At 61.8% G+C, this 26,399-nt stretch overlaps 3 protein-coding genes across 7 annotated transcripts; 2 read left to right on the top strand and 1 right to left on the bottom strand.

Moving 5' to 3' along the window:
• Positions 1-195: 195 nt before the first annotated feature.
• On the bottom strand, positions 196-19,594 carry ALDH3B1 (aldehyde dehydrogenase 3 family member B1). Of its 2 annotated transcripts, XM_074885227.1 has the most exons (11): positions 19,473-19,594; positions 15,679-15,873; positions 15,135-15,297; positions 12,515-12,625; positions 11,661-11,781; positions 11,456-11,541; positions 11,159-11,240; positions 10,448-10,834; positions 10,200-10,366; positions 9,896-9,995; positions 7,710-8,283 (listed from the first exon to the last, which is right to left on the bottom strand). In XM_074885227.1, exons 1-11 carry the CDS (start codon positions 19,547-19,549, stop codon positions 8,090-8,092), a joined length of 1,683 nt encoding a protein of 560 aa, XP_074741328.1. In that variant the 5' UTR covers positions 19,550-19,594; the 3' UTR covers positions 7,710-8,089. The 2 variants fall into 2 exon arrangements, with proteins under 2 accessions (XP_074741329.1, XP_074741328.1); XM_074885228.1 differs by lacking the exons at positions 7,710-8,283; positions 9,896-9,995; positions 10,200-10,366; ... (6 more) ...; positions 15,679-15,873; positions 19,473-19,594 and adding exons at positions 196-469; positions 1,421-1,520; positions 1,701-1,867; ... (5 more) ...; positions 6,736-6,898; positions 7,075-7,390.
• A 42-nt stretch (positions 19,595-19,636) lies between these two features.
• UNC93B1 (unc-93 homolog B1, TLR signaling regulator) lies at positions 19,637-21,771 on the top strand. Its single transcript, XM_074885156.1, has 8 exons — positions 19,637-19,817; positions 19,885-20,014; positions 20,109-20,202; positions 20,292-20,416; positions 20,490-20,672; positions 20,744-21,017; positions 21,261-21,379; positions 21,502-21,771. Exons 1-8 carry the CDS (start codon positions 19,678-19,680, stop codon positions 21,769-21,771), a joined length of 1,335 nt encoding a protein of 444 aa, XP_074741257.1. The 5' UTR covers positions 19,637-19,677.
• An 862-nt stretch (positions 21,772-22,633) lies between these two features.
• Positions 22,634-26,362, top strand: MAX (MYC associated factor X). 4 transcript variants are annotated; one of them, XM_074885276.1, is made up of 5 exons: positions 22,634-22,752; positions 22,967-22,993; positions 24,425-24,532; positions 25,115-25,238; positions 25,328-26,362. In XM_074885276.1, exons 1-5 carry the CDS (start codon positions 22,717-22,719, stop codon positions 25,513-25,515), a joined length of 483 nt encoding a protein of 160 aa, XP_074741377.1. In that variant the 5' UTR covers positions 22,634-22,716; the 3' UTR covers positions 25,516-26,362. The 4 variants fall into 4 exon arrangements, with proteins under 4 accessions (XP_074741377.1, XP_074741376.1, XP_074741378.1 ...); XM_074885275.1 differs by having other exon boundaries at positions 24,425-24,531; positions 25,108-25,238; XM_074885277.1 differs by lacking the exon at positions 22,967-22,993 and having other exon boundaries at positions 22,639-22,752; positions 24,425-24,531; positions 25,108-25,238.
• Positions 26,363-26,399: the final 37 nt, after the last annotated feature.

The raw sequence follows: 26,399 nt of genomic DNA on the forward strand, positions 1-26,399 counted from the left end.
TTGGTCGGAGGTAGGAGGGTGGGCGGGAAGATGGGTGGGAGCTTCGCGGATTGGGCGGGGCGGCGGCGGGGCGGCGCGGCCATTGGCCGGGCGTGAGGCGGCGGGGCGGGTCCGAAGTTTTGCGGAAGCGGAAGCGGGTGTTTAGCACGGTGGCGCGGCGCTCGGTGGCGGCGGGGAGCTGCGGGAGGCCACCGGTTGCAAGGAAACGCCTTTTATTGCCCCTGGCCCCCCGGACCGCCGCCCCTGGCAGCAGGAGGCGTCATGGCGGCGGCCCCTCAGAGCAGGATGCAGCTGCCTTTGCGCTTCACCTCGGAGGCGGCGCGGACGAGCCCCAGCTTCTGCTGGCTGTAGGGCGGGTAGCGCAGGGTGATGAGGGCCTCCCGGCCCATGCCGCGGTGCAGGCAGCCGCGGTGGTGGGTGAAGGTGTCGAAGGTGAATTTGCCGTGCTGCATCCCCATACCGCTGTTTCCTGCAAGGCAGAGCACAGGGCCCCGATTGGACACCAGGAAACGAAGCAACAGCCTCTTCGGCTGCCTCTTTCCAGCGGGAGACTTCAGCAAAAAGGTTCAGAACAAAATTTAGACCTTTTCAAGGCCTGCAGGTTTACAAAAGCTTCGCGTGAAGCAAGAGGGAGGGCCGTCACAAATTGCACATCTAAGTAAGTTTGCCTTAAAAATACCACCCTTGGGTGATTTGTTAGATCTGAGGTGGGATGATGGCAAATGCTTGTAAAGTTTTTCACCCTCACAGTATCTCTGCTGTGCTGTGAGCTGGAGCCCCTGCTGTTTACTCCTCAATAAACTCCTTAAGTCCTGCATTGCATAAAGGAACATGTGTACATTTGGGATTTCATAGGAAGTTGTGTTCAGACCCACAGCCCAAAAAGGAGATCCATGAAAAACTGAAGTTCTGAGTTCCTGAAAACGGTGATAAAGTGACAATTTCCAAGCTCCCTCCTGCAGAGACAAGGGGTAGCACAGCAGTGGGATGGGTGCGACAGGCTGGCTGCTGGCGCCCTGCGGAGGCACTGCGTGTGGAAAGGAAGGTCTAGAGATGTTTCTGTGGTGGCCACATTCAAAATGCCCTGTCTTTTAAACAAGACATTTCCACATACACAAGGAACAATGTGCTTGGGATGGCAAACATGGGGAGAAGGAACCTCAGAGTGCTCCACCTGTGTTCAGCAGAAACAAAGCCCCAGAGCTCAGCCCTGGTGCAGCAAAGCAGAGGGCTTCTGGTGGGGCCCTACCTGGTGCAGAAGGATTTTCCAACAGACCATTAAGCCCCCTGGGCCCAGGCCTGAGTGCCCCGTCTCCCCCGAGACCCCTCCTCACTGTGGCCCACACGGCTCAGCACCAGAGGTAGGATCACACCCGGCTCACATTGGCCGGGGCTGGCGGGTTAAGGGATTTGGACCTACCGATCCCACCGAAGGGCAGCGAGGTCAATGTCACGTGCATCAGGGTGTCATTGCCACAGAAGCCACCGCTGCTTGTGCGCTCCAGCACCTGGTTCACCACCTGGGAGGGAAACAGAGAAGGTGGATGTGGGTCTCGTGCCCTGTTCCCAGCCCTCCAGCCGCAATCCTTCCACCACAACCAGGGCTGTCAGCTCTAAAAAAAATTATTGGAGCCTGAACACGGCTGAATACACTTGCCAAGGGGCATGGGGCAAGCGTAGCCCTGGCCTGTATGCTCTACCTTGTCATCGGAGGAGAAGGCATACACAACCAGCGGCCGCTCACGGCTATTGATGAAGTCAATAGCTTCATCCACATTGGCCACAGTGACAATGGGCAGGACAGGGCCGAAAATCTCCTCCTGCATGATCGGATCGGAGGGCTGCACGTCCACCAGCACCGTGGGAGCTGCAGAGAAAGAAACCCGAAGGCATCAGCCATGCCCGGAGGTTGGAGATGACACCTCGGTCCTCTCGCCAAGTCCCATACCTCCTTTAAGATAGGACACCTCACCATGCTCCCCCATTCCCCTGCAAACCTTCCCTAAATGTCACTTCCATCTAGAACCTCCCCTTAGCTGCAAGACCCTCTACAAAATCCAAGTCTGCTCCATTGAAAGATAAAGACTTAGGTGAAGTCCAAGCCCTCACCAATGTAGCGCTCCTTCTCATCCGTCTGTCCTCCAATGACTGCACGCCCGCTGCGCAGCAGCGTCTGCACCCGCTGGAAGTGCTTGTCCCCCACCATGCGGCCGAAATCAGGGGATTCCTGAGGCTTGGGGCCATAAAAATCAGTGATGGCCTTATGCAGAGCGGTCAGCAGCTTCTCCCGCATCTCCACGCTGCACAGCACGTACTCGGGCGCGATGCAGGTCTGTCCCGCGTTGTAGAAGCGGCCCCAGGCCACCCGCCGGGCCACATTCTGCACATCGCAGGTGTCAGACACGTAACAGGGGTTCTTGCCCCCCAGCTCCAGCGTCACCGGTGTCAGGTGCTTGGCAGCAGCTGCCATCACGATCCTCCCCACAGAGGGGCTGCCTGTGGGCCAGGAAAAGATGCATCACGGGGAGGATCCCACCACACTACAGCCCGACCCATGGGCTTCGCCTGATGAGGAACCAGATGAGATACGTCAAGTCCCACTCCTGTCCTGCACCCACCTTGGTGTGCAGCTCAGGGCTGATCCTGCGCCCCCAGCACCCTCTCCAGCTCTACTGCATCCCCCAGTTCAGCCATTACAAAACCCAGTTATGGCTGTTAGATCCTCAGACAGGTCTGTGGCAGATCCTGCGCTGGATCTGGCCATCAGATCCTCAACACAACGAGCCGTGCCGCCTTCACAGGCAGGCAAGGGGGCCTGTCTGCAGGCAGGCTGCCTGCTGTCTCACATCGAGGGGCAGGGTAAGCCACAGCAGGGTGTCAGAGGGAACCCCTCTTTCTCACTGCACAAGAACCAGGCTCTGCTTTGGCCGGTGGGACGTACCAGTGAAGAAGATGTAGTCGAACTTGTTCTCCAGCAGCCTGGTGGTGTCCTGCACACCAGCCGTCACCACAGCAAAGCAGTCCTGAAAAAGGAGAGGGAGGGTCCCCTGCTGTCAGCATCTTCCCAAGGCCACGCTGTCCCTGTGCCCCCCCCCAACAGCCCGGGCTGGTGGGCACCGGCTGAGCGTGGGGGAAGGAGGTACGGCAGCACCTGAAACCCCCCGGGGTGGTGCTGGTGTGTGCACGGGAGGGTTGGGGACAGCACGGCCCTGGGACAGGGCCAGGGAGAGCTGCTTACATTGTCCAGGTAGCTGGGCAGCACTTCAGCCACAAGTCTCTCTGAGTTCTTGGTCACCTCCGAGGGTTTGACAATGACACAGTTACCTGGGGGGGGAGAGACAGGCTGTCAGCGCAGTGACATGGTGACTGCCAGCCCTTCTGGCCCCCCAGCCTGGGGACAAGGTGCCCTTGCCGGTGCCCGGCACAGCCTGGATCCTCCAGGTTCAGCTCACCGGCAGCGATAGCCCCAATGAGCGGCACCAGGATGACGTAGATGGGGTAGTTCCAGGGCGCGATGATGAGCACCACCCCGTACGGGTCCTTGCGGATGAAGGCCGAGTCCAACTGTGTCACCTGTGGGACACCCCGGAGTGCTCCGTTGCCCCACCGCTGCCGTGCCCACACCCCACCCATCTCTGCCTGGCCAAGGGGGTCCTACCCCCCATCATATCCCTCATTTTCCCCCTTACCAGATTCTTGTCCACGTGCTTGTCCTTCATCCAGCGGGACAAGTTGTTCAGCGTCTCATGGAGCTCGTTCTTGCAGAGGAGGATCTCGGTGAATTCGGCTTCAAAGGGCGGCTGCAGACAGAGCACCCTACATGTCAGCTCTGCACGTGCTGCAGCACCTCTTACCCCTACCCTGCGTATTTATTTATTTTTTTTTTATTCAGGATTTAGGGCGCCAAGCCCTTCGTGTCCCACGGTGGATGCACAATTCGCTCTCACCCCCGAGCTGCACGGCACAGCCCGCCACGGGGAAGGGGGGAGCCCCACCGCACCTGCAATGTGGGGTGTTGCTGAGCTCCAGAGTCCTGTTGCGGTATCACCAGGCCTGTCCTGTAGGTAGTAACCTGCCTGCGGCCAGGCTTTCCCTGCTGGGAGCTCAGCTGAGGTCCAGGAAAATTAAGAATTTGGGGAGGAGAGGGGTCTGTGAAGGCAGTGGTGGCATTTGGGGGAAGAAAGGGCTGGTCTGGCTACTGAATCCTGTTTGGTCTGGAGGCAAGAGCATCCCAAGTCACAACCCCTTTTTCTAGCACATGTGTTTTCACATGCAAGCAAAACAAGTTGATGGACTCCAGCAGGACAGACTGGTTTTTACAACCTGCCAGAGAGCAACTCAGCTGTCTTCAAGGATTTAGCCCAATCAATAAAAGCTCAGAAGACGTCCGGGTGCAAATCCTGCCACCACCCCCTTTCACCTGGCTTTGACTTTCACTCTGTGGAGGTGTCACCGGCGTGGGAACAGCACCGGTGCCGAGTCGGGCTCTGCCAGCAGCTCCTCACCTTCGATCAACAAGGGACCCCTCAGTGTTTGTCCCACAGTTGGGTTTCTTCTCACCCAGGGGTACGGTGGCAGGTGAAGGTGGACAGGGACTGGTGGGGAGGTAGCAGGTTTGAAGGATAAAACCAGCCGGTCCTGGGGGATATCCACCACCCAGGTGTCAAGATTTGGGAGGAAATACAGGAGAAAAGGGAATATCCAGATTTTGGAACCTGTTTGTGGAGGGCTTTTTGGTAGTGAGCTGAGAAAGTGGGGAGGAGATTCACAATAGTCTGGGAAGGAAGGAGCAGAGGAAGCAAAGGTTGTTCTCAGCAGGGAGGGAGGAGTGACGGTCACGCAGAGAGGGAGCCCAAAGGGCAAAGAGTTTGGGGGCAGCACAGCCACGTGGCTCGGCACGACATCAGGAGGAGAAGCAGGACCAAGGGAGAAGCTGGGCTGCCCCTCCAGGGAGGGAGAAAGGGGATAACATGGGCAGACCGACACATTGGATGGCTCTTCCAAGGAAAAGGGAACCTCAGGCAAATGAGGAAGCAAAACCAACACTAACGATGGCTCTTGGCCCACTGCGGTGGGCATTGGGGTGAGCAGGGTGTCTCAGGTGGGCTGGAGCAGTTGGGTTTGTGCCGGGGCTTTCCAAGTTGAGGCTGGAAAACACCAAGCCTGGTACCTCACTGTAGAGTAGAAGAAAGAAGAAGCAGAGACCCAGCGACCAGGAAGGGTCCAATGAGTCTTCAAGAATCCCAGAATCATCTGGGTTGGAAAAGCCCTTGAAGATCATCCAGTCCAACCATGAACCTCACCCTGCCCGTTCTCAACTCCACCAGATCCCTCAGCGCTGGGTCAACCCCACTCTTCAACCCCTCCAGGGATGGGGACTCCACCCCTGCCCTGGGCAGCCCATTCCAACGCCCAACAACCCCTTCTGCAAAGAAATACTTCCTAAGAGCCAGTCTGACCCTGCCCTGGCGCAGCTTGAGGCCATTCCCTCTTGTCCTGTCACTTGTTCCTCGGTTCAAGAGACTCATCCCCCCTCTCTGCACCCTCCTTTCAGGGAGTTGTAGAGGGTGATGAGGTCTCCCCTCAGCCTCCTCTTCTCCAGACTAAACCCCCCCAGTTCCCTCAGCCGCTCCCCATCAGACCTGTGCTCCAGACCCTTCACTAGCTTCATTGCCCTTCTCTGGACACGCTCGAGTCATTCAATGGCCTTTTTGGAGTGAGGGGCCCAAAACTGAACCCAGTCATCGAGGTGTGGCCTCACCAGTGCCGAGTACAGGGGGAAGATCCCTTCCCTGTCCCTGCTGGCCACGCTAGTGCTGATACAAGCCAGGATGCCACTGGCCTTCTTGGCCACCTGGGCACACTGCTGGCTCCTGTTCAGCTGGCTGGCAATCAACCCCCCCAGGTCCCTCTCTGACTGGCAGCTCTCCAGCCACTCCTCCCCAAGCCTGTAAGAGGCTGGATGAACTGCAGGCAGAAGGATGCAGACAGGAGGCAGCATTGCTGCCTTCCAAAAATATTTGGAAGTATCGTCTGTGTTTACCCTGTTTCTGAGCATCCTTTTGCAAGCCTGGGCTGGACAGACCTTTGGTCTCACTCCTTGTGTGAGCTGGGGCAGGGGGTTACTAAGCCACGTCTGCTCTCAGCACAAGAGCTGGCTGCTTAAAAATAGGACAAATGATGCGGATCCCCCCAGTCCGGAGCGCGGTGAGGATGGGGAGGGTGTGCAAAGGGAAGTTGAGGGTGGGGAACAGTAGATGATGAGCCCTGGGTGGGGTGTGAGGCTCTGGCTGTGGGTGGATGAGCTGGACCAAAGGGGGAACAATCAAGCTGGGGGGTGGGAAGAGGGGGGCTGGAGCTCTCAGGACTTTTGGAGACGTAGGGGATGGGTCTGCTCTGCTCTTGGTGACCCCGACATGGGAGGGGGGGAGCAAAGAGGCAGGGAATGATGGAAAGCCGGGGGTTTGGGGCTCTGAGAGCTGCAGCTGAGCACTGGGAGAGGGGAATTGGGACAATGTTGGGTGGAAAATCCAAAGCAGGGAGGACTCAGAGGGGGTGACAGGAGTTGGGGATGAACCTGCCCAGAAAAGACGTAAACTGAGGCTGGGAATGGCAAATTACAGCTGGACGCTCCCCACAGCCCCGCTCTGCCCACACTGCGGGCAGGGCTGTGGGCAGGGCAGCCCCTCAGCTCCTCTGGCCATGGGGTCCCCCAGTTCCCGGCTCCCCTCTCACCCTGCCCATGTCGGCGGCGGTGGCCTCCAGGATGTCCTGCTTCTTCTCATCCAAGAAGCGGCCCAGGGCCTCCAGCTGCGCCACGCGATATTCCATGGGCCGTGTCTTCCCCGAGAACCAGGTTGCTCGCAGGCGCCTCACCAGCCCAGCGTAGGGGTTCCCGCTGCGGGGATGGGGGTGTCAGGGGGACCCCCCAGCCCCATCCCAGCCCCTCGTGCTCCCGGTGATGAGAGAGGAGCTCCACATTGCTCCACCCTCGCACCAAACCGGAGCCCTGGGGTGAGGGCAGAGTGTCCGCACCCCTCCTGCCTCCCCTCTGTCCCGGCCACAAGCTCTCACCTCCCGGCATCGCCGTCCATGCTCCCCTTCCCGCCATCACCATCATCCTCCGGGGCTTTCCCGGCCCCGCTGCTGCCGGTCTCCATGGTCCCACGGGAGTGGCACAGGACGAGTTACACCGGGGTTGCCCACAGGCTGGACAGGCAGCCGGCGGTCTTGTGCTGTTTGGGATGCAAACCGCAGGTCCCCCGCCCCAGCTAATGGGTTGTTTTAACCCTCCCCAGGAGGTGGCCTCGGGGAGCCCGGCACTGCAACTGGGACCCTGCCGAGTCGTGGGGCAGGCAGGGTGCAGGCAGCCACCCCAGTCCCCGCTACAACCCGCTCTCCCTCAGGGGAGGGAGGCTGACGGTTTCCTGCTCTGCCCCTTGGCTGCCTGCCCCACCGCGCGTCACCGCTGGCTCCGCTCCAAACCACTTGGGATGCAAAACGCACCCCAAACCCAACCCCAGGGCACCCCACTGCCATGCAGCCCCACACACAACCCCAGCGGGGTGCGATGGTGGGGCTGAGGGTGGCAGGGGGACGGATGGGGACACAGAGAGGGGGTCTGGGGGTCCGGCCGGCTGCCAGATTCCTGCCCAGTTCCCCCCCAAAAGACGGGTGACTGAGGCATGAGGCGAGGCCAGGCAGGAGAGTTCAATGCAACGTCTTTACTACAGTTGGAGGGAAAAGCAACAACCGGCACCGGGGGAAAGCAAAGGAAAGGTCTGTCTAAGAGGTGGTGGGGCTAACAGCCAGTCCTCAGCCTGGCAGGGTCCGTTTCTCGAAGTACAGGGCAAAAAAAGCCCAGAACTTTTTGCCATTTCCAATGTGGCAAACGGTCCGGAGCTGAGGCAGCTCAGCAGGAGCGAGATGTCCGTCCCCACCGTCCCATGTGCAGCAGGGTGGCAGTGAGGCAAAAAGACATGGACTAAGGTGCTGTGGAGGGGGGGGTTCGCACCCCAGTGGCAGAGCACCCAGCCAGGAGTGTCCGTGTCGTCCCCCCACCGCCGAGTCCGTGAGCAGCAGGGGACGCTCAGAGCAGCGTGCACGTGCCCTTGCGCTTGATCTCAAAGGTGGCCGTCAGCAGCCCCAGCTTCTGCTGGCTGTAGGGCGGGTAGCGCAGGGCGTTGAGGGCCTCCAGGCCCATGTTGCGGTGCAGACAGCCACGGTGGTGGGTGAAGGTGTCGAAGGTGAATTTACCATGGTATTTCCCCAAACCGCTGTTTCCTGCAATGCACAGCAGAGGTCCAAACTTGCTATGGGACTCTTGGTCCTGCCCACGCCGAGCAGCGGCGAGACACAGAAAACTTTACAGGCTTTGCTCAATGCAAACGCTCCCGCTGCTGAGCAACGGGGGGACGCAGCAGCAGAGATTTCACCCTTCCCTGCACCTTTTCCAGTTCTACAGCTACTCAGTCCAGCAAATCCTTCCACAGCTCACCCCTGGTGCGTTATTTTTACTGCCTACGTGTATCTACATAAATTTTGCTGGGTCTATGAGGCTCCATTCCCCTCTCCAACCTCTACAGTGCTCTACCGTACCTACCCCCGGTTAGGAGCCGCCAGCGTGGCCCCTACAAAGAGCAGCTTCTTCCCAGAGCTCTTAAAAAAATTGGAACCACATTGGCAACGCCAGTTCTCCCAATTCCTGTGGCTGGTTTAAGCTCGGGATTCCACGTCGTGGTTAACAGCCCAGTGACTTCACATCCAAGCTACAGTGGAAGCTTTGGTGAACGCCATCTCACCCCGATGACTTCAGACCCTTCACCTGACCGGGCTGCTATAAAAACGGCTTCACCGGATAATTTGAGGCCCTTTGTCTGAATCATTTCCATAAAGATAAGTTACAGGATGGGAACCACCAAAAATTGTTCCCTGAGCCACAGTCAGGCGAGGAATTAATTGTGCTTTGCTGTCACGGTGTCTTATTATGTCTGAATCAGCCCTCAGCCCCGACAGAGATGCTGGGCACGTGCAGTGTAAAAACGAGGTATTTTCCCCAGAGAATATTCTGGGGAAGAGACCAGGACCCTGGGAAAGTATCGCTGGGAAACAGCAGCAGCAGCTCCCTGTATTCCTGTGCTCTTCCCTGGGCAATGCTACAACCAGGGCCCAGGGCTGGGCAGACTTCACTTTTCACCTGGAAAAACAATTGTTGTTGCCCCTGGAGAGCAGAAACTCCCTCTTTGCCCAGGACAACCTCCAAGTTACCACAAGCAGGTTCTCCAAACATTTATAAGTGTTTTGCTCATATTTACTCCTAAAAGGTAGAATGAACGTACAAGCCAGCTCCTGAGCGACCTTAAGGGCTCCTATCCAGCACCCCGCTGTCTGCAGGAGGGAGCGGCACGAGCCGGACGTGCTCCCACCCAAGGGGCAGAGTGACGGACAGACCGACGGGAGCAGCACTTGAGGAGCTCCCAGGTGAGCCTGAGCAGCGCAGGAACCCCACCCCGGCACAAAATTCACTCACCGTGCCCACACTGCTCAGAAATACCAGGGAAATAATCAAGTGGTAGAGATTTCCCTGCTTTCTACGTGAAGAATTTGCAACGCTGCGCTTGAACAGAGAGAAGGAACTTCAGAGTGCTCCATGTGTGTTCAGCAGAAACAAAACCCCAGAGCTCAGCCCTGGTGCACTAAAGCAAAGGGTTTCTGGTGGGGCCCTACCTGGATTTTCTGACAAAGCATTAAGCCCCCTGGACCTGCAGCCCAGGCCTGGGTGCCCCATCTACCCCGAGACCCCTCCTCACCATGGCCCACATGGCTCAGCGCCAGGGGTAGGATCACACCTGGCTCACGTTGGCCGGGGCTGGGAGGTTGGGGGATTTGGACCTACCGATCCCACCGAAGGGCAGCGAGGTCAATGTCAGGTGCATCAGGGTGTCGTTGCCGCAGAAGCCACCGCTGCTTGTGCACTCCAGCACCTGTTTCACCACCTGGGAGGGAAACAGAGAAGGTGGACGTGGATCTTGCACCTTGGCTCCATGAGCAGCGCTTGGCAAATATCACCCAACTCATCCATCACACCACTGTCCCGGAGCAGCTGGGCTCAAAAAACCCCTCAGAGCTCGCTGAGGTGGGCACTGACTCCACCACCCCATTTCCCTCATCCCCCTTCCGCTCTGTAGAACCGCACGCACCTTGCTGTCGCAGGAGAAGGCGTAGATGGCCAGCGGCCGCGGCCGCGCGTTGATAAAGTCAATGGCTTCATCCATGTTGGCCACGACGACGATGGGGAGGATGGGGCCGAAGATCTCCTCCTGCATGGCAGGGTCAGAGGGCAGCACGTCCGCCAGCACTGTGGGAGCTGCGGAGAAGGGTTACAGCAACGTGTCACCCCGGGCGCACGCACGGGTGGGCCCACAAACCCCAGACCCCAGGCCCTCACCGATGTAACGCTCTTTCTCATCCGTCTGTCCTCCAATAGCCACGCGCCCGCTGCACAGCAGCGCCCGGATGCGGCGGAACTGCTTGTCCCCCACGATACGGCCAAAATCGGGGGATTCCCGAGGGTTGGAGCCAAAAAACTCAGTGATGGCCTCGCGCAAGGCGGGCATCAGCTTCTCCTGCATCTCCACGCTGCACAGCACGTAGTCGGGTGCGATGCAGGTCTGTCCTGCATTGAAGAAGCGGCCCCAGGCCACACGCCGGGCCACGTTCTGCACGTCACAGGTGTCAGACACGTAACAGGGGTTCTTGCCCCCCAGCTCCAGAGTCACCGGCGTCAGGTGCTTGGCAGCGGCTGTCATGACAATCCTGCCCACCCTGGGGCTGCCTGTGGGCAGGGAAGAGATGCGTTGCGATGAGGATCCCACCGCCTGCGGGATGTGGTGCTCTGGGGAGCCGCGGCCAGGGGAAATGCACCAAGTCCCCCCAGAGCCTCGGAAACACACCCCTTGGATCCTCCAACAGATCCTGACATCAGATCCCCGACACAATGAGCCGTGCCGCCTTCATGGGCGGGCAAGGGGGCCTGTCTGCAGGCAGGCTGCCTGCTGTCTCACATCGAGGGGCAGGGTAAGCCACAGCAGGGTGTCAGAGGGAACCCCTCTTTCTCACTGCACAAGAACCAGGCTCTGCTCTGGCCGGCAGGACGTACCAGTGAAGAAGATGTAGTCGAACTTGTTCTCCAGCAGCCTGGTGGTCTCCTCCACGCCAGCCGTCACCACAGCAAAGCAGTCCTGAAAAAGGAGAGGGAGGGTCCCCTGCTGTCAGCATCTTCCCGGGGCCACGCTGTCCCTGTCCCCCCCACCAGCAGCCCGGGCTGGTGGGCACCGGCTGAGCGTGGGGGAAGGAGGTACAGCAGCACCTGAAACCCCCCGGGGTGGTGCTGGTGTGTGCACGGGAGGGTTGGGGACAGCGTGGCCCTGGGACAGGGCCAGGGAGAGCTGCTTACATTGTCCAGGTAGCAGCTCAGCATTTCAGCAACAAGTCTTTCCGTGTTCTTGGATGTCTCCGAGGGTTTGACAATGACACAGTTACCTGGAGCAGGGAGAGACAGGCCATCAGCGCAGTGACATGGTGACCGCCAGCCCTTCTGGCCCCCCCCCAGACTGGGGACAAGGTGCTGTGCTGGGCACGATCCTCCAGGTTCAGCTCACCGGCAGCAATGGCCCCAATGAGGGGCACAAGGAAGAGGTGGATGGGGTAGTTCCAGGGCGCGATGATGAGCACCACCCCGTACGGGTCCTTGCGGATGAAGGCCGAGTCCAGCTGCGTCACCTGCAAGAAAGGCCACAACCTCAGCACCAGTTCCAGCGCCTCCTGCCCCGCCACAGCCCAGCACGCGGCACTACCCTCCCCAGCCTGCTCGGCCCCTTCCCACCACAATTTACAGAATCACAGAATCATCTGGGTTGGAAAAGCCCTTGAAGATCACCCAGTCCAACCATGAACCTCACCCTGACCGTTCTCAACTCCACCAAATCCCTCAGCGCTGGGTCAACCCCACTCTTCAACCCCTCCAGGGATGGGGACTCCACCCCTGCCCTGGGCAGCCCATTCCAACGCCCAACAACCCCTTCTGCAAAGAAATACTTCCTAAGAGCCAGTCTGACCCTGCCCTGGCGCAGCTTGAGGCCATTCCCTCTTGTCCTGTCGCTTGTTCCTTGGTTCAAGAGACTCATCCCCCCTCTCTGCACCCTCCTTTCAGGGAGTTGTAGAGGGCGATGAGGTCTCCCCTCAGCCTCCTCTTCTCCACACTAAACCCCCCCAGTTCCCTCAGCCGCTCCCCATCAGACCTGTGCTCCAGACCCTTCACTAGCTTCATTGCCCTTCTCTGGACACGCTCGAGTCATTCAATGGCCTTTTTGGAGTGAGGGGCCCAAAACTGAACCCACTCATCGAGGTGTGGCCTCACCAGTGCCGAGTACAGGGGGAAGATCGCTTCCCTGTCCCTGCTGGTAATTCACCTCCCCCTCTTCCCTTCCAGGTCAGCCCAGAGCTTCGGCCTTACCAGATTCTTGTCCACGTGCTCGTCCTTCATCCAGTGGCACAGGTTATTCAGGGTGTCGTTGAGCTCGTTCTTGCAGAGGAGGATCTCGGTGAAGTAAGCCTCAAAGGACGGCTGGGGACAGACAGACATCCCATGAGCATCACCCCAACACCGACCCCATCTCCTCCCCTTCCGCAGGAGACATCTCCCCCCTCTTCCGCCCATGAAGAGGAGGAGAAGCTTTAAGCAGAAGTTGCTGTCACCTCCTGCAACCCCCAGGGAATATCACAGTCCCTGGAATTTTATGAAAATAGGTGTATGGCCAGAAAGAAAAAAAAAAAAAACACATATTTAACATCTTCACAAGATTTAACAGCCTCCTGAGCTCAGCATCTGTGAACTGTTCACCTGGCAACAGGGCCCTGAGCCAAGAGGGGACCAAGCAACGTCACCGGAGCTCCAGGAGCTCCAGAGAAGCTGGTACTGGTGTGAGAGGCAGCTCCGCGGTGCTGTCCTGGGACGGGACAGTGCTCTGGCACTGGTGCATTTGTGTCCCTACCACTTGGGGACATGAGCTGGAAACAAAGCCCTGAGCTCCCTCCTACAGCCCATGCACAAAAGCTGAACTTAAGCCCTTGCTTTGTTCCAAAAGAAATACAAATAGACGCCTTGTGACAGAGCTTGGTTGAGCGCCACCAGACCCCCATTCCAGGCAGAAACCCCCCTGTAGCTGCCGGGGCTCCGACACCGAGCCGGCACGTGGCTGGGAGAGGCAGGCTGGGTGAGACACCCCGGTCGAGGAATTAAACAAACCCAGCAGGTTTCTCCAAGATACACTGTCCCAACAGGCAATGACTAAATGGACAGTGACTCGGGAGCGGCAGCGGGATGTCAGAGCCAGGATCACAGGGGCCGCCGAGGCATTTCCTGCCCGCAGTGGGTGCTCCCCGCTGCCGTAAGCGCAGCCGCAAGACACAGCTCAGGACTTCTTGTGGGAGAAGCGTGAAGACACAAGAAGATAACTCAGTAAAGCCCCTCGTCGCCCTGGAGAGCGGGAGGAGCAAAGCTCCCGTGCTGCAAAGCCGTGTTGGCAAAGCGCGGTGGGCTCCACCACGACATCCTTTGGACTCCTCCAACCAAAAAGCATCCCTGGGCAGGAGCCTTCCCCCGTCACCACAGCAAAACACCGCTTTGAGGTTAGAAAGTTCTCTTGTTCCATCACCAAGCCCAGCTCAAAGAGACTTTCAGGTCCCCAACGCCGCTCAAGCGCCTGGATAGGCGCCGCTGCCAGGAGGCCGAGCTGCTCCTCGACGTGAGGGCTCACAGTGGGCCCATCGGATGTCTGGTGAAGCAACGGAGCCGCTCTTGGCCCGGGCTGACAGTTGCATCACTAGGACGATGAGGAAATTGCCGATGAAGATGAGCCATTATGGGTTTGGACAGGACACGAAGGTTGTAAGATGGGATATTAAGTCTGAGGTCATCCAAGGGCCTTCAATCATCGACAGACAGAAACCGGCATCCCTGGAGGGGAGGTACCCACCTCAGAGACGTAAGACCAGATGAATTGTCCATCTAACTATGAGGGCCCGGCTGCATAACAAGCATATTACTAGACAACCGGCTCTAATTACATACAATTAGGAGAGATGAAGGACGCACTCCAAGTGCTGATGCCTATCAAGCCCTGGCTGAAGGAGAAGGCCCTCACCTCAAACAAACAAGGCAATTACAAGCTTTGGGAGATGTCAGGGTGTTGAAAGCTGTGTCTGAGAGCACGGGCTGCTGCGCCGATACGCCCACAGATACAAGTCCTTTGGGTCCGAGTGTTATCTCTATCAGATAAGACCAGTTACGCTGCGCCAGGGCAAGCCGCACCTCTGAAAACATTTCTGAATACGTGAGCAAAGCGTGGGGTGGGCTGCAGCACACGCCAGGAAGGGAAAAAGTGGGAGAAAAGGGTCCTGAAGCAGCTGGACAACGAAGCGAGCTGAGAATCCTTCCGCTTCCTCAGCGGATCATCCGGGAGCTCCTGGCATGCCGCAATAGCCAGAGCCACATCCAGATCCCTGCCCGTGCCACCGCACGGCTCAGCGCCGTGCCAGCGAAACCAGTCCCTGCGAGGCCGATGAGCCCTGAGCAGCCCTGGGAGGAATGTGCAAGGCCAGCATGTTGCACAACACCGATAATCCCAGGTGGGACCGGGCTGGCAAGGAGCAACCCCAGGACATCACCCTCTGCGGTGGTCACATGAAGCCACCGGGGGCTCGATGCATGGGGGCGAAGCTCGGGAATGCCAAGGTTCCCACCTCGTAGCGGCCAACGGGGGCTTTGCCCGGTTTAAGCGCAGCAGGGACAGGCTTAGTGGCATCGAGCCTGCCCTACACACGCTTCTGCTAACCCTGGCTGTGGGGAGCTCTACAGGGACCCAGCACCCATGGGTGCTCCCCACAGACCCAGCACCCACGGGAGCTCCCCACCAGCCCTGGAGCACATCAAGGGGGATGCAGGACCCTGACAAGGGGAAGCCCAATGCCCAGAGCTCCACATCTGCCCCCAAGAAGATGCAAAACCCAGACAAGGGGCGTACAAAGGGCCCCAAAGACGTGACCCCAGTGTTCAGCACCCAGATTCCTCTCACCTTGCCCATGTCGGCGGCGGTGGCCTCCAGGATGTCCTGCTTCTTCTCATCCAAGAAGCGGCCCAGGGCCTCCAGCTGCGCCACGCGATATTCCATGGGCCGTGTCTTCCCCGAGAGCCAGGTTGCTCGCAGGTGGCTCACCAGCCCGGCGTAGGGGTTCCCGCTGCGGGGATGGGGGTGTCAGAGGGACCCCCCAGCCCCATCCCAGCCCCTTGTACTCCCAGTGAGGAGGGAGAGGAGCTCCACGTCACCCCAGCCCCGCGTCGCCCCAATCCAGTATCAAACTGGAGCCCAGAGTCCCTGGGGAGAGGGCAGGGAGTCCACACCCTGAGTCTTCCCCTTGCTGCCAGGAGCATCTCCCCTACGGCACCATTCCTTGTCTCCTCCCTTGGGCCACGCTGGGGTGTGGTGGCCCACGGACCCCAAACTTGTCCTCCCAGCACCCCTCATCAGCACCAACCCGGGGACCCCCCGCACTGCCACAGCAACCTCCCTGCCCACCTCACCCCAAGCACCCCATCTCCCTTCTGCCCCTCGCTCTCACCCTACGGCACTGCAGATCTCCGGCCCCTTCCCGACGCCTCCGCTGCCTGCGCCGCAGCTGGCAGCTTTCCCAGCATTGCTGCCCACCGAGCTGCACTTGCCGTAGCCCAGGGGCTGCTGGCCAGAGGGCTCAAGGGACTGGTACATGCCGAGCTGTGGCGAGGAGCTGCTGGTCTCCACGGAGAGCGTGGTGGCCCTGGGGAAGAGACACAGGGTGGGTTACGCCGGGGCTGGAAACGCCGGAGATGCCGGCTTGGTCCCAAGAGGAGTCACCCCACAGCCACCTGTGCCCTGAGCTGCCCGCGGCACCTTTGAAGGGTGACTTGGTGCTCGGGGCTGTCCCAGCCATGGGGTGACTCAGCCCGGCGCGGCTGCCAGAGGCCCCGGTGCGCCCAGCGGGGGATGCCTGAGATTCCCGGGCCCTCCCCGTGCTCTGGGATGGCCACCAACCTCCAGCCAAGGACTGATGTGGGGTCACCCCACGGGGACCTCAGGGACCCCGGTGTGGGGCAGCATCCCCAGCTGCTCCATGGGGGTCCCCAGGGACCCCGCTGTGGGGCTGTGTGAGCCAGCACCAGTTCTGCCACAGCCCAGCTCGCCTTTGGGTGATGGCATCGCTCCCCCAGCGCAATGCAGCCATCCCCAGAGCTGGGGGCCAGAGCTGCAGCCCCACATCTGCCCCCCTTCCTGTCCCACGCACCCACCCTTTGAGGAAACCCACCCAGCGGGGTGTCCAGTGCCCCACAGCCTCCACCTGCATGGGGCCATGCACAGGGGTGTCCCCAGTCTCCCAGAACCTACCGGGGGGCGCTGAGGGGTGGCCAGAAGAGCGCGAGGCCAGGCTGGCACTGCCGAGGTTCGGGGTGCCCCCTCCTAAATGCTGTGGGGCTGGTGGCCAGGCCCCACGGCCAGGGGCGGGCAGGGCTGTGCCCCGCCTCTGTGGGGCTGGCAGTGGGGAGACAGCACCCCGCCTCCGTGGGGCTGGCAGTGGGGACAAGGCCTGGGATGGGACCTCCCCCATGGGACGGTGACATTGGGGAACTCCCATGGCCACCAAACCACCACCATGAACTCTGACCCACTAGGACCCACAGACACCCCTCACCCTGCTCCCTGGGCCACCCTGACCCATGGGGACCTCACAGACACCCCTCACCCTGCTCCCCTGGGCCATGGGGACCCCATACACACCCCTCACCCTGCTCCCTGGGCCGCCCTGACCCATGGGGACCCCACAGACACCCCTCACCCTGCTCCCCTGGGCCATGGGGACCCCACAGACACCCCTCACCCTGCTCCCCTGGGCCATGGGGACCCCATACGCACCCCTCACCCTGCTCCCTGGGCCACCCTGACCCACAGGGACCCCACAGACACCCATCATCCTGCTCCCCTGGGCCATGGGGACCCCACAGACACCCCTCACCCTGCTCCCTGGGCAACCCTGACCCATGGGGACCCCACAGACACCCCTTACGTAGCTCTCTGGGACCATCCTGACCCACGGGGACCCCAGAGACACCCATCACTGTACACGCCATTCCCCCCTGCCAGGCCCTAATTACCCCACTTTGTAAACAGGAAGGGCAGCAGCCCTGCCCCACACACCCTGCCACCGTGCCCCAGGTTCAGCCCCCCTGGCCATGCTCCCCAGGGACCCACAGCAGCCCCCCCAGGGAAAGGGGAATGGGGGAGTGTGTGTGTGTGTGTCCCCAACAGCACCCCAAATTGGCACCATGAGCTGGGCCGTGATGCCTGGGGAAACCCTGGTTTTGAGAGGGGCACAGCTGTCGCCAAGCAGCCCCTGCCTCCCCGGACGATGCCACATGTCCACCCGCAAGGGACAGCAGTGGATCAGTACCCCAAATCAGCTCGTGGGGGGTACCAGGGTCCCCCATCCCAATTTGGGACCGGGGAGGAGATGTCCTGCACCGCCCCCAGGGATGGGGAAAACCAGGGGACCCGCTGCCCATCGGTGTCACCAGAGCCCGAACGGAGGTGGCTGCAGACCTGAGGGTTGCAGGGTGCTGGGGACCCAAATTGGTCCCAGAGGGAACACGCTGCAGGAGGTGTTGCACCCACAGACTGTCCCCCCTGCCCACCACTGCTCAGTTTTGGGGCCACAAACCTGCACCCCCCAGGAACAGCCCTTTCCCCCTGGCACCCCAGTGTGGCTCCTCTTGGCTCTTTTCGGGGCAAAGGGGGTCTCGGGTGGGTGTGGCTCCCTGGCAGCCCCCGGGGCCGCATCCTGCACCGTTGCTGTGGCCCTTCCTGGCTCAGCAACCTCCCCACGTGGCACTGGCTGCTCCTCCACCGCATCTCAAGAATCCTCTGCTACCGGCTGGGCCGGATCCTGCCCCCGTGACGGAGATTTCCCCCTCCCCACCCTGCCCTGGGGCACCGGCACAGCACGGCCACGGGCACCCCAGCATCGCCACCTGCCTGACCCCGGGTTTTGGGTGATGTGGGGAGAGGCATATGCCCTACCACCCCCCAAACCAGCCTCACACCCCCAAAATGGAGCGTCCCCCCCCCCGACCCAGACACCCTGCCACATCACCCGGGCCGGGAAGGGGAAGCGAGAGCAGCAGAGCAGGCACTCAGTGCCAGCCTGAGCAGGCAGCACCCACACCAGGGCCTGGTGGGAGTGCTGGGGGGGGACACAGGGGTGCTGGGGAGCGGGGTGCTGTGCAGGGAGCAGAATGGGGGCTGAGGGGGTTGGGGTGGGTGCTGTGCAAGGGAGGGGTGCAATGGGTGCTGTCCAGGAGGGTCAGGGTGCTGTGCAGGGGGGGTCAGGGTGCTGAGGACAGGCACGGGTTGGGGGTGCAACGGGTGCGGACCGGAGGCAGCAGCAGCAGCGCAGACGGGCCGGGACCAGGTCCAGGGGGGGCTGCAGGACACGAGGGGTGCGGGATTCGGGGGGCACAGGGTGCTAGGGGGTGCGGGAGCGGCCCCTTTAAACGCCCCCGTCCCGCCCGCGCTGTCCGAAAGAGGAAGCGGCGCCCGCCCCGCCCCGTTTGGCGCCGGTACCGAGGAGCTTGGGGCTGGGGTGCAGGGTCCCGGGGGGTGCTGGGTGCAGGATCTGGGGGTGCTGGGTGAAAAACACACAGGTGCACGGCGTCGGGGTGCAGGGTGCAAGGGCTGGGGGTGCCAAGACATGGGTGCAGAGGCTGGGGGGTGCAAGACATAGGGGTGCAAAGCACATGGGTGCAGGGGCTGGGGGTGCTGGGCCTATGGGTGCAGCTCTGGGGGTACAAGACACATGGGTGCAGGGTTTGGGGGTGCCAACGGGGTCCCCTGACACCATCCAGGCACCCCCCTGCAGAGCCAGCAATGGAGAAAGACCCCAGCTGCTACCAGGACGCAGCCAAGACAGTGGCGGGCGATGGGCCAGGGGCCGAGGGGACAGATACACAGGTGAGGCTGAGGGGGGGGACACCCACGGGGGGCTGTGCCCTCGGTGGCCATCCCCAGGGCTCTGACAGCCAGGGTGCCCCGCAGCTGGATGATTTTGTGGGTGCTCACCCCGACTACAACGAGGAGGAGGAGGAGCAGAAATATTTCCGCCGCAAACGCCTCGGCGTGGTCAAGAACGTGGTGGCCGCCAGCCTGGCCGGCACGCTCACCTACGGTGTCTACCTGGGTATGGCCCTGCCCCTCCCTGGGGACACCCCCACCCCCCCACCCCCCGCTGCATTGTGGGGGGCTCAGGGAGGGGGGTGACAGCCCCTGGACCCCCCCCCGCCGCCAGGCCTTCTACAGATGCAGCTGATCCTGCACTACGACGAGACTTACCGGGAGGTGAAGTACAGCAACATACAACTGGAGGACATCGACCACAAGGTGCTGATGGGCATCAACATCACCCCCATCGCGGCGCTGCTCTACACGCCCGTCCTCATCAGGTACAGCGCCGCCCACACTCCCCGCCAGCACGCCGGCATGGTCACCCACTCTTCCTCTTCCTCACCCCGGCAGATTTTTCGGCACCAAGTGGGCCATGTTCCTGGCGGTGGGCATCTACGCCCTCTTCGTCTCCAGCAACTACTGGGAGCGCTACTACACGCTGGTGCCCTCCGCCGTAGCCATCGGGGTGGCCATCGTGCCCCTCTGGGCTTCCATGGGCAACTACATCACGCGGTAGGCAGTGGGGGGGGGCAGTTGGGGGGGATCTGGGGGGCACCAGCTGAGCCGCCATGCCATGCAGGATGGCCCAGAAGTACTACGAGCACGTCAACTACAAGGAGGAACACGTGCAGGAGCAGCAGCGGGCGCCGCGGGGTGCCTGCAACACCTACGTCGTCGTCTTCCAGACCGTCTTCTACGCCTGCTTCCATGTGAGCACTGGCGGGGAGCACGGCACGGGTCGGGGTGGGGGGGCCACGCCGGGCAGCCCGGGGGGCTGAGCATCCCCCTCTATACGTCTTCCAGTTGAGTTTCGTCTGCGCTCAGATGCCGATGCTCTTCTTCCTCAACAACTACCTCTACCAGCTCAACCACACGCTCTTTGGGGTCAAGCACTGCGGTGAGCACATGGGATGGCACAGTGGACGGTGCGGGGAGCTTGCCGGTTGGGGCTGAGCCACGGCGTGTTTCCCCTCCTTGCCCCGGCAGGGACCTTGAGCCACGGCACGCTGCCTGGCTTCAACAAGACAGTGCTGCAGAGCCTGCCCCGCAGCGTCAACCTCATCATCGTGGAGAGCGCCTTGATGGCAGCTGCCTTCCTTGCCATGCTGGTGGTGAGTGCCGGGGCAGGCAGGGCAGGGGGCGGGCTGGGAGGCTGTTGGTGCCTCACCCACGGCTGCGCTGCAGGTCCTGGTGCTCTGCGGCTCAGCATATCGGCCCACGGAGGAGATCGACCTGCGCAGCATCGGCTGGGGGAACATTTTCCAGCTGCCTTTCAAGCACATGCGGGATTATCGCCTGCGCCACCTCTTCCCCTTGTTCATCTACAGCGGCTTCGAGGTGCTCTTTGTCTGCACTGGCTTCTCCCTGGTAGGGCCCGGGGACAGGGCGGGGGGTGACAGAGCGGGGACAGAGCGACGCTGAGCCTGTCCTCGCTGCAGAACTACGGTGTGTGTGCCCTGGGGCTGGAGAAGCTGGCATACCTCCTCATGGCCTACGGCTTCTCCGCCTCGGCCTGCTCCAGCCTGGCCCTCTGCATGCTGCGCCTGCGGCGGCAGATCCCGCTGCTGGCCGGAGCCCTCCTCCACGCCGCCCTCCTGGTCACTCTTTTCTGCTGGGCACCCGAGCCCCGGAATCTGGTCCAGGCACCTCTACTCTACGCCATCATCGTGCTCTGGGGCACAGGGAGCGCCCTCAACAAGACCAGCATTAGCAGTGAGTACCGCGAAGGTCCCTGACGCAGCCTCTCTTGTCCCCTGGCACAGCCAGGTTGGCCCCCAGCTCCCCGACGCATCTTCTCACGTCCCCTTGCACTGCAACTTGGTGCCCCCCAAGCTCCTTGGACCTGCTGACAAGGAGCAGGACAGACCCCCCACGGCTGCGTCCTGCTAACAGTGCCCCAAGAGGGGACATAAGCACGGGAGGGGAGATGCTGACAGCCGGTCTCCTCCGGCACAGTCCTCCTGGGCATGCTGTACGAGGACAAGGAGCGCCAGGACTTCATCTTCACCATCTACCACTGGTGGCAGGCCCTGGCGATCTTCACCGTCTACCTGTGGTCGGGGCTGCCCATGAAGGTAAGCGGGTGGGTGGCCGTCCCCGCTGTGTCCCCCCAACCGGTTCTGTCACCTCTGGGGCCTGCCAGGCTTAGAGTGGGGGTTGCAGTGCCACGCTAATCCCCTGTTTTGCCCTCCTGCAGGCCAAGCTCTCCATCATGCTGCTGACACTGGCAGTGGCAGTGGGGACCTACCTCTGGATGGAGCACAAGCTGGCGCAGCATGTGGCGTACCGCCTGCCCCGCATCCCCCGCCCACGCCACAAGATGCGCGGTTACCGCTACTTGGAGGAGGACGACTCGGATGAGACAGGCTCAGAGGGCGATGGCAGCAAAGACGACAGTGATGACCACCCAGCGGAGGCCACCAGCGGGGATGAGCAGCCAAAAGATGATGACGACCAGCTGGGTTAGAGACATCTTGTCCTGCCCCTCTGCCATGGTGCCCCCCCACTACTTTCTGAATCTGAGGAAGGGGTCCACAGCACCTCCCTGGGGCTGCCCAAACCCCCTGGAACAGGCCCAGACTTCCATAGGCCCCACTCAGGCTAGGCCTACAGCCCCCCCAGCCAGATCTGCAGAGCCTCAGACCAAGCCTGCAGTCCCTAGGCAGGCCTGCAGACCCCCTAGCCAAGCCTGCAGCCCCTCAGGCCAGGCCCACAGAGCTCCTAGCCAGCCCCCTAAAGCCTCCAGCCAGGCCCACAGACCCTCAGACCAAGCCTGCAGCCCCTCAGAACCCCCAGCCAAGCCTGCAGAGCCCCCAGCCAAGCCCATAGAGCCTCAGACCAAGCCTGCAGACCTCCTAGCCAAGCCCACGGAATCTCTAGCCAAGCCTGCAGAACCCCCAGTCAAGCCCACAGACCCTCAGAACACCCAGCCAAGCCTGCAGAGCCCCCAGCTACATCCGCAGACCCTCAGACCAAGCCTACAGACCCCTAGGCAGGCCCACAGGGCCCCGCCACCCCCTGAGTTACCACATGCAAACAGCGCCCGCCTCCCCTTTGCTCTCCTCGGACTCAATAAAAGCTCTCTTGCCCCCCACCTGCTGCGCTCACAGCCGCCTTACTCTGTCTTCGCGTCGTCACGGCCTCACCGCCCTACATGAGGGGGAAGAGGCATCAGTGCCGCCCCTGGGCGGGAACTACAGCTCCCGGCGTGCACCGCGCGATGCACGCCGGGAGCTGTAGTTCCCGCCCAGGGAACATGGCCGCCCCGCCTCCCTCCGCGGACTCCCACACCCACAATCCCCCGCGCCCTAAAGGGTGGGGGGGCGAGCGGTCACGTGTGTCGCCGGCGGCGCATGCGCGCTGCGGGCTGTTGTTGTGGCGGCGCGGCCCGCGGCTCACCCGGCCGGTAGCGATGAGCGACAACGATGACATCGAGGTGGAGAGTGACGTGAGTCGGTCCCCGCCACCGGGACAACACCTTCCACCCCCCCTTTTTGCTGCCCGCAACTCCGGGGAAAGGGTAGCGGGGGGGTAACATTTGGTTTCTCTCTCTCCTTCCCCCCCCCCCCATTACGGCCCCGTTTCCCGGTGCTCCCCCCCCACCGCCACCCTCCTCTTCCTCCTCCTCTTCTTCCTCCTCCCCGCTGGCCTGGTCCCCTCAGGAGGAGCAGCCGAGGTTTCAGTCCGCGGTATGTCGCTGCCGCCCCCGGTACCGGGAGCACGTGGGGGCGAGAGGGGCGGGGGGGGGGGGGGGGGGGTGCAGTGCGCCTGCGCTGGGGGGGGCGGGGGGGCACACGACACACACACACACACCTGTGGGGCCCTGTCTTTTGGGGGGGGGGGGGGTTTGGGGGCGTCGTGTGGGGGCTGGAGCTCTTGAGGGGCAGATGTGTGTTTGGGGAGGGGGCACCTGTGGGGCTGCAGCTCTTGTAGGGGGGAAATCTGTGGGGTTGGGGGTCTTTAGGGGGGAATCTGTGGGGTTGGGAGTCTTGGGGGGGGGGGGAAATATGTGGGGCTGGGGCTCTTCTGGAGGGGGGGATGACCTGTGGGGCTTGTGTCCCTCGCAGCAGGGAAATCTGTGGGACTGGGTGTCAGAAGAGGGACATACCTGTGGGGCTCTGTATCTTAAGATGGGTGGGAAGTGGGGGGAACCTGTGGGGCTGGGGCTTTTGGGGGGGACACACAGTTATGGGGTTTGTGTCTCTTGAGGGGGGGAAAACCTGTGGGGCTGGGGCTCTTGGCGGGGAGGGGCATAGTCATAGGTTTGGGGGGACTTGTGGGGCTGGGGCTCTTGGGGGGGGGAAGGTGGGGTTGTGGGTTTGGGGTGTAACATATGAGGCTTGTGTCTCCTGAGGGGCATGTGTTTGGGGGGGGATCTGTGGGGCTGGGGCTCTTTAGGGGAGGGGGAGTGTGGGGCTGGGGCTTTTGGGGGGGAAGTGAGGGTGTTTCTCTTGAGGGGTGGGGTGTTATGTGTGGGGCTGTGTCCTTTTGGGGGGAGGAGATGTGGGGGTTGTGTCTTTCGGGGGCATCTGCGGAACTCTTGGCGGGGGGCTGTCTCGGGGCAGGGAGACAGATCTTGGGGGTGTATGTGGTGGGTATGACACGTGGGGTTGTGTTTTGGGGGGGGCACTTGGGGTTGTGTCTCTTGGCAGAGGGTAGATAATGGGCCTGGGTCTTGGGAGGTGGGGGGAGATATTTCGGGGGGTGTAGGACAGAGGGCTGCGAGGTGCTGCAGCCCCTCGGGGCGCTGCTGTGCTCCCCCCACCCCTGGCAGGATTTGGGGCGCCCTGGCAGCAGGAAGCTCCCTGTGGGCTCCGACGGGCTGGGGGAAACCGAAAGCAACGGGAGCCGCCGCCTTCCCACGCCCTGGCGCTGCCGCCCCGGCTCCGGGCACCTCAGCCGGAGCTGCCAGCGCGGGGTTTCGGGGTGAAGGTCGGCAGCCGGGCTACTCCTGCCCGAGCAAAGCGGGGGTGGCTACCGCCACGCTAACGAGGCTTTTCCCGTTGGTTTCTGGGACTCAGGGGGCTGCCCTGCAGCACCCACAGTTGTGGTTTTCCCCCCCCACTACCCCACTGCCGTGGTGCCACCCGCTCAGGCTCCCCTTTCCCTTCCCCTCGCAGGCCGACAAACGGGCTCATCACAACGCGCTGGAGCGCAAGCGCAGGGACCACATCAAGGACAGCTTCCACAGCCTGCGGGACTCCGTCCCCTCCCTCCAAGGAGAGAAGGTGAGTTTATGGAGCGTGGTGGGAGCCCGGCCACGCGCCCACCCGACCGGACAGGGATCTCCACCTCAGCGAGGGCAGTTCTGCAGTGCCTTGCCCGCAGGGCCTGCCGAGCGGCATTCCTGGGGGCAGGTTGTGCCTGGAGCCAGCCTCCGGCACCGCCGGGATTTTTTGGGGGGAAGGTGGAGGGGGTAAATCCACCTCGTGCAGCCGGATCTTCCGTGCTTGGCCGCGGGGCAGCTCTGCCCGCCAGGGATAGCGGCGCTTTGCTTGGCGGCCGGCAGCAGCCTCGGTGGCTTCTTGTTTTGGCTGGGAACAGCTCAGCCATTTCGGCGGGGTCTAGAAATGACCCTTCCTGGTGCCAGCGAGGCTCTGCCCTGCCACAGGGGTCCTCAGTTGGGTCCCCGGTTCCCCGGTTGGGTCCCCGGCGGGGACAAGACCTGCGCTTCGGTTTGCCTGGCAATGCAAAGCGACGGCAAAATCCTTTCTGCTGCGCGGCGGGTGGGACAGGGCGGACAAAACGCCATCGGTAACCCCCAGGCAAGGTCTTTATCTCGCCTCTGTCTTTTCCCACTATTGCAACAGGCATCCCGGGCCCAAATCCTGGACAAAGCCACAGAGTACATCCAGTACATGCGCCGGAAAAACCACACACACCAGCAGGACATTGATGACCTCAAGCGGCAGAACGCTCTCCTGGAGCAGCAAGGTGAGTGAGGGGGGTCCCAGGGGAGCAGGGGATGGGGGTGACACCCAGGACAGAGCCCCCGGGGGTGACACGGTGGCCCTGCCTTGCAGTGCGGGCGCTGGAGAAGGCCCGGTCGAGTGCCCAGCTGCAGGCCAACTACCCCTCGACGGACAACAGCCTCTACACCAACCCCAAAGGCAGCACCATCTCCGCTTTTGATGGCGGCTCCGACTCCAGCTCCGATTCGGAGCCCGACGAGCCGCAGAGCAGGAAGAAACTGCGCATGGAGGCCAGTTAGGCCCCCCCCGCGGCCCCCCTGCCCGCCCGCCGGCTGCGTAAGGACTCTTCTCTCTCTTCTCTCGTAGAGGCTCTCGGACTGCAGCTTCCCAAGCCCTCCCCGGCCCTTTCCCCGCTCAAACCGCAACAGCCCCGGGGAGGTGGTGGTGGGGGGGGGTGTTTGCTGGCCAGGCAGGGCCTCGCAGCACCCGCCCGACAGACTTGGGGGGCTGCGGGGGGGCCGCGAGGAGATGTCCCCTGTTGCCCTCCTACACCTAGCGTGCCCCTCTGCCCTCTCCCTTCTGATTTTATATGAGCATTTCTATTTATACCCGGGGACCACAGCAGTCCTGAGCTGAAGGGTGAGGCTGTGCAGGAGCCAGGCAGCGCCCCCCCAAAAAGGCCAGGCCCCGCAGGGAACTGTGCCTGCCCCCCACCCCCCCTCCCCAGCAAGCGTTGGGGGGTCTCGCTATTTATTTTTTGCGTCTGCAATTCCACCTGCCCCCAGCACCTGCGAGAGCTGGGGCAGGGGGGGCAGCACCTTGCACCCCTTTTCACGGCACAGAGCCGGGAGGGGGCCAGGCTGGGGGGTCTGCGTGTGTGTCCTGCCCCCTCCTCCTTCCCTCCCTCGCCCCCACACACCTCCCCTGGCCCTTCCCCACCTCCGTGGCATTTTCTGAACTCTAGTGTCCCGTCCCAGCCCCGTAGGTGACCCTGTCCCCCCCTCTGCCCCTCCCCGTTTTGATGCCATTCATTCCATGGATCTAAGGTATGTTGTACATACTGCCCAGAGTTGTCTTGCAAGTTAAGGCTTCCCTTTACTATAAGACTATAAATAATAAAAAAAAAAAAAAATTATTTTATCCTTTCCCCGTAGTAGCCGCATGTTCTTGGGGTGGGAGGGAA

The sequence above is a fragment of the Strix uralensis genome, chromosome 15 (genome assembly GCF_047716275.1).
Source record: "Strix uralensis isolate ZFMK-TIS-50842 chromosome 15, bStrUra1, whole genome shotgun sequence".
NCBI lineage: Eukaryota > Metazoa > Chordata > Aves > Strigiformes > Strigidae > Strix > Strix uralensis.

What these genes read in the sequence shown, in the direction of transcription:
- ALDH3B1 (XM_074885227.1), bottom strand. Translation starts at nt 19,549, where the DNA reads ATGGGGGTGATGTTGATGCCCATCAGCACCTTGTGGTCGATGTCCTCC. An exon ending in GAGATCTGCAGTGCCGTAGG is followed by an intron (nt 15,298 to 15,678) that starts GTGAGAGCGAGG and finishes CCATCCCCGCAG; the next exon opens with CGGGAACCCCTACGCCGGGC. An exon ending in TGAGCTGCTACCTGGACAAT is followed by an intron (nt 11,241 to 11,455) that starts GTAAGCAGCTCT and finishes CTCCTTTTTCAG; the next exon opens with GACTGCTTTGCTGTGGTGAC.
- UNC93B1 (XM_074885156.1), top strand. Translation starts at nt 19,678, where the DNA reads ATGTTCCTGGCGGTGGGCATCTACGCCCTCTTCGTCTCCAGCAACTAC. An exon ending in TCTTCTACGCCTGCTTCCAT is followed by an intron (nt 20,015 to 20,108) that starts GTGAGCACTGGC and finishes TACGTCTTCCAG; the next exon opens with TTGAGTTTCGTCTGCGCTCA. An exon ending in GGTCGGGGCTGCCCATGAAG is followed by an intron (nt 21,380 to 21,501) that starts GTAAGCGGGTGG and finishes GCCCTCCTGCAG; the next exon opens with GCCAAGCTCTCCATCATGCT.
- MAX (XM_074885275.1), top strand. Translation starts at nt 22,717, where the DNA reads ATGAGCGACAACGATGACATCGAGGTGGAGAGTGAC. An exon ending in ACATCGAGGTGGAGAGTGAC is followed by an intron (nt 22,753 to 22,966) that starts GTGAGTCGGTCC and finishes TGGTCCCCTCAG; the next exon opens with GAGGAGCAGCCGAGGTTTCA. An exon ending in CGCTCTCCTGGAGCAGCAAG is followed by an intron (nt 25,239 to 25,327) that starts GTGAGTGAGGGG and finishes CCTGCCTTGCAG; the next exon opens with TGCGGGCGCTGGAGAAGGCC.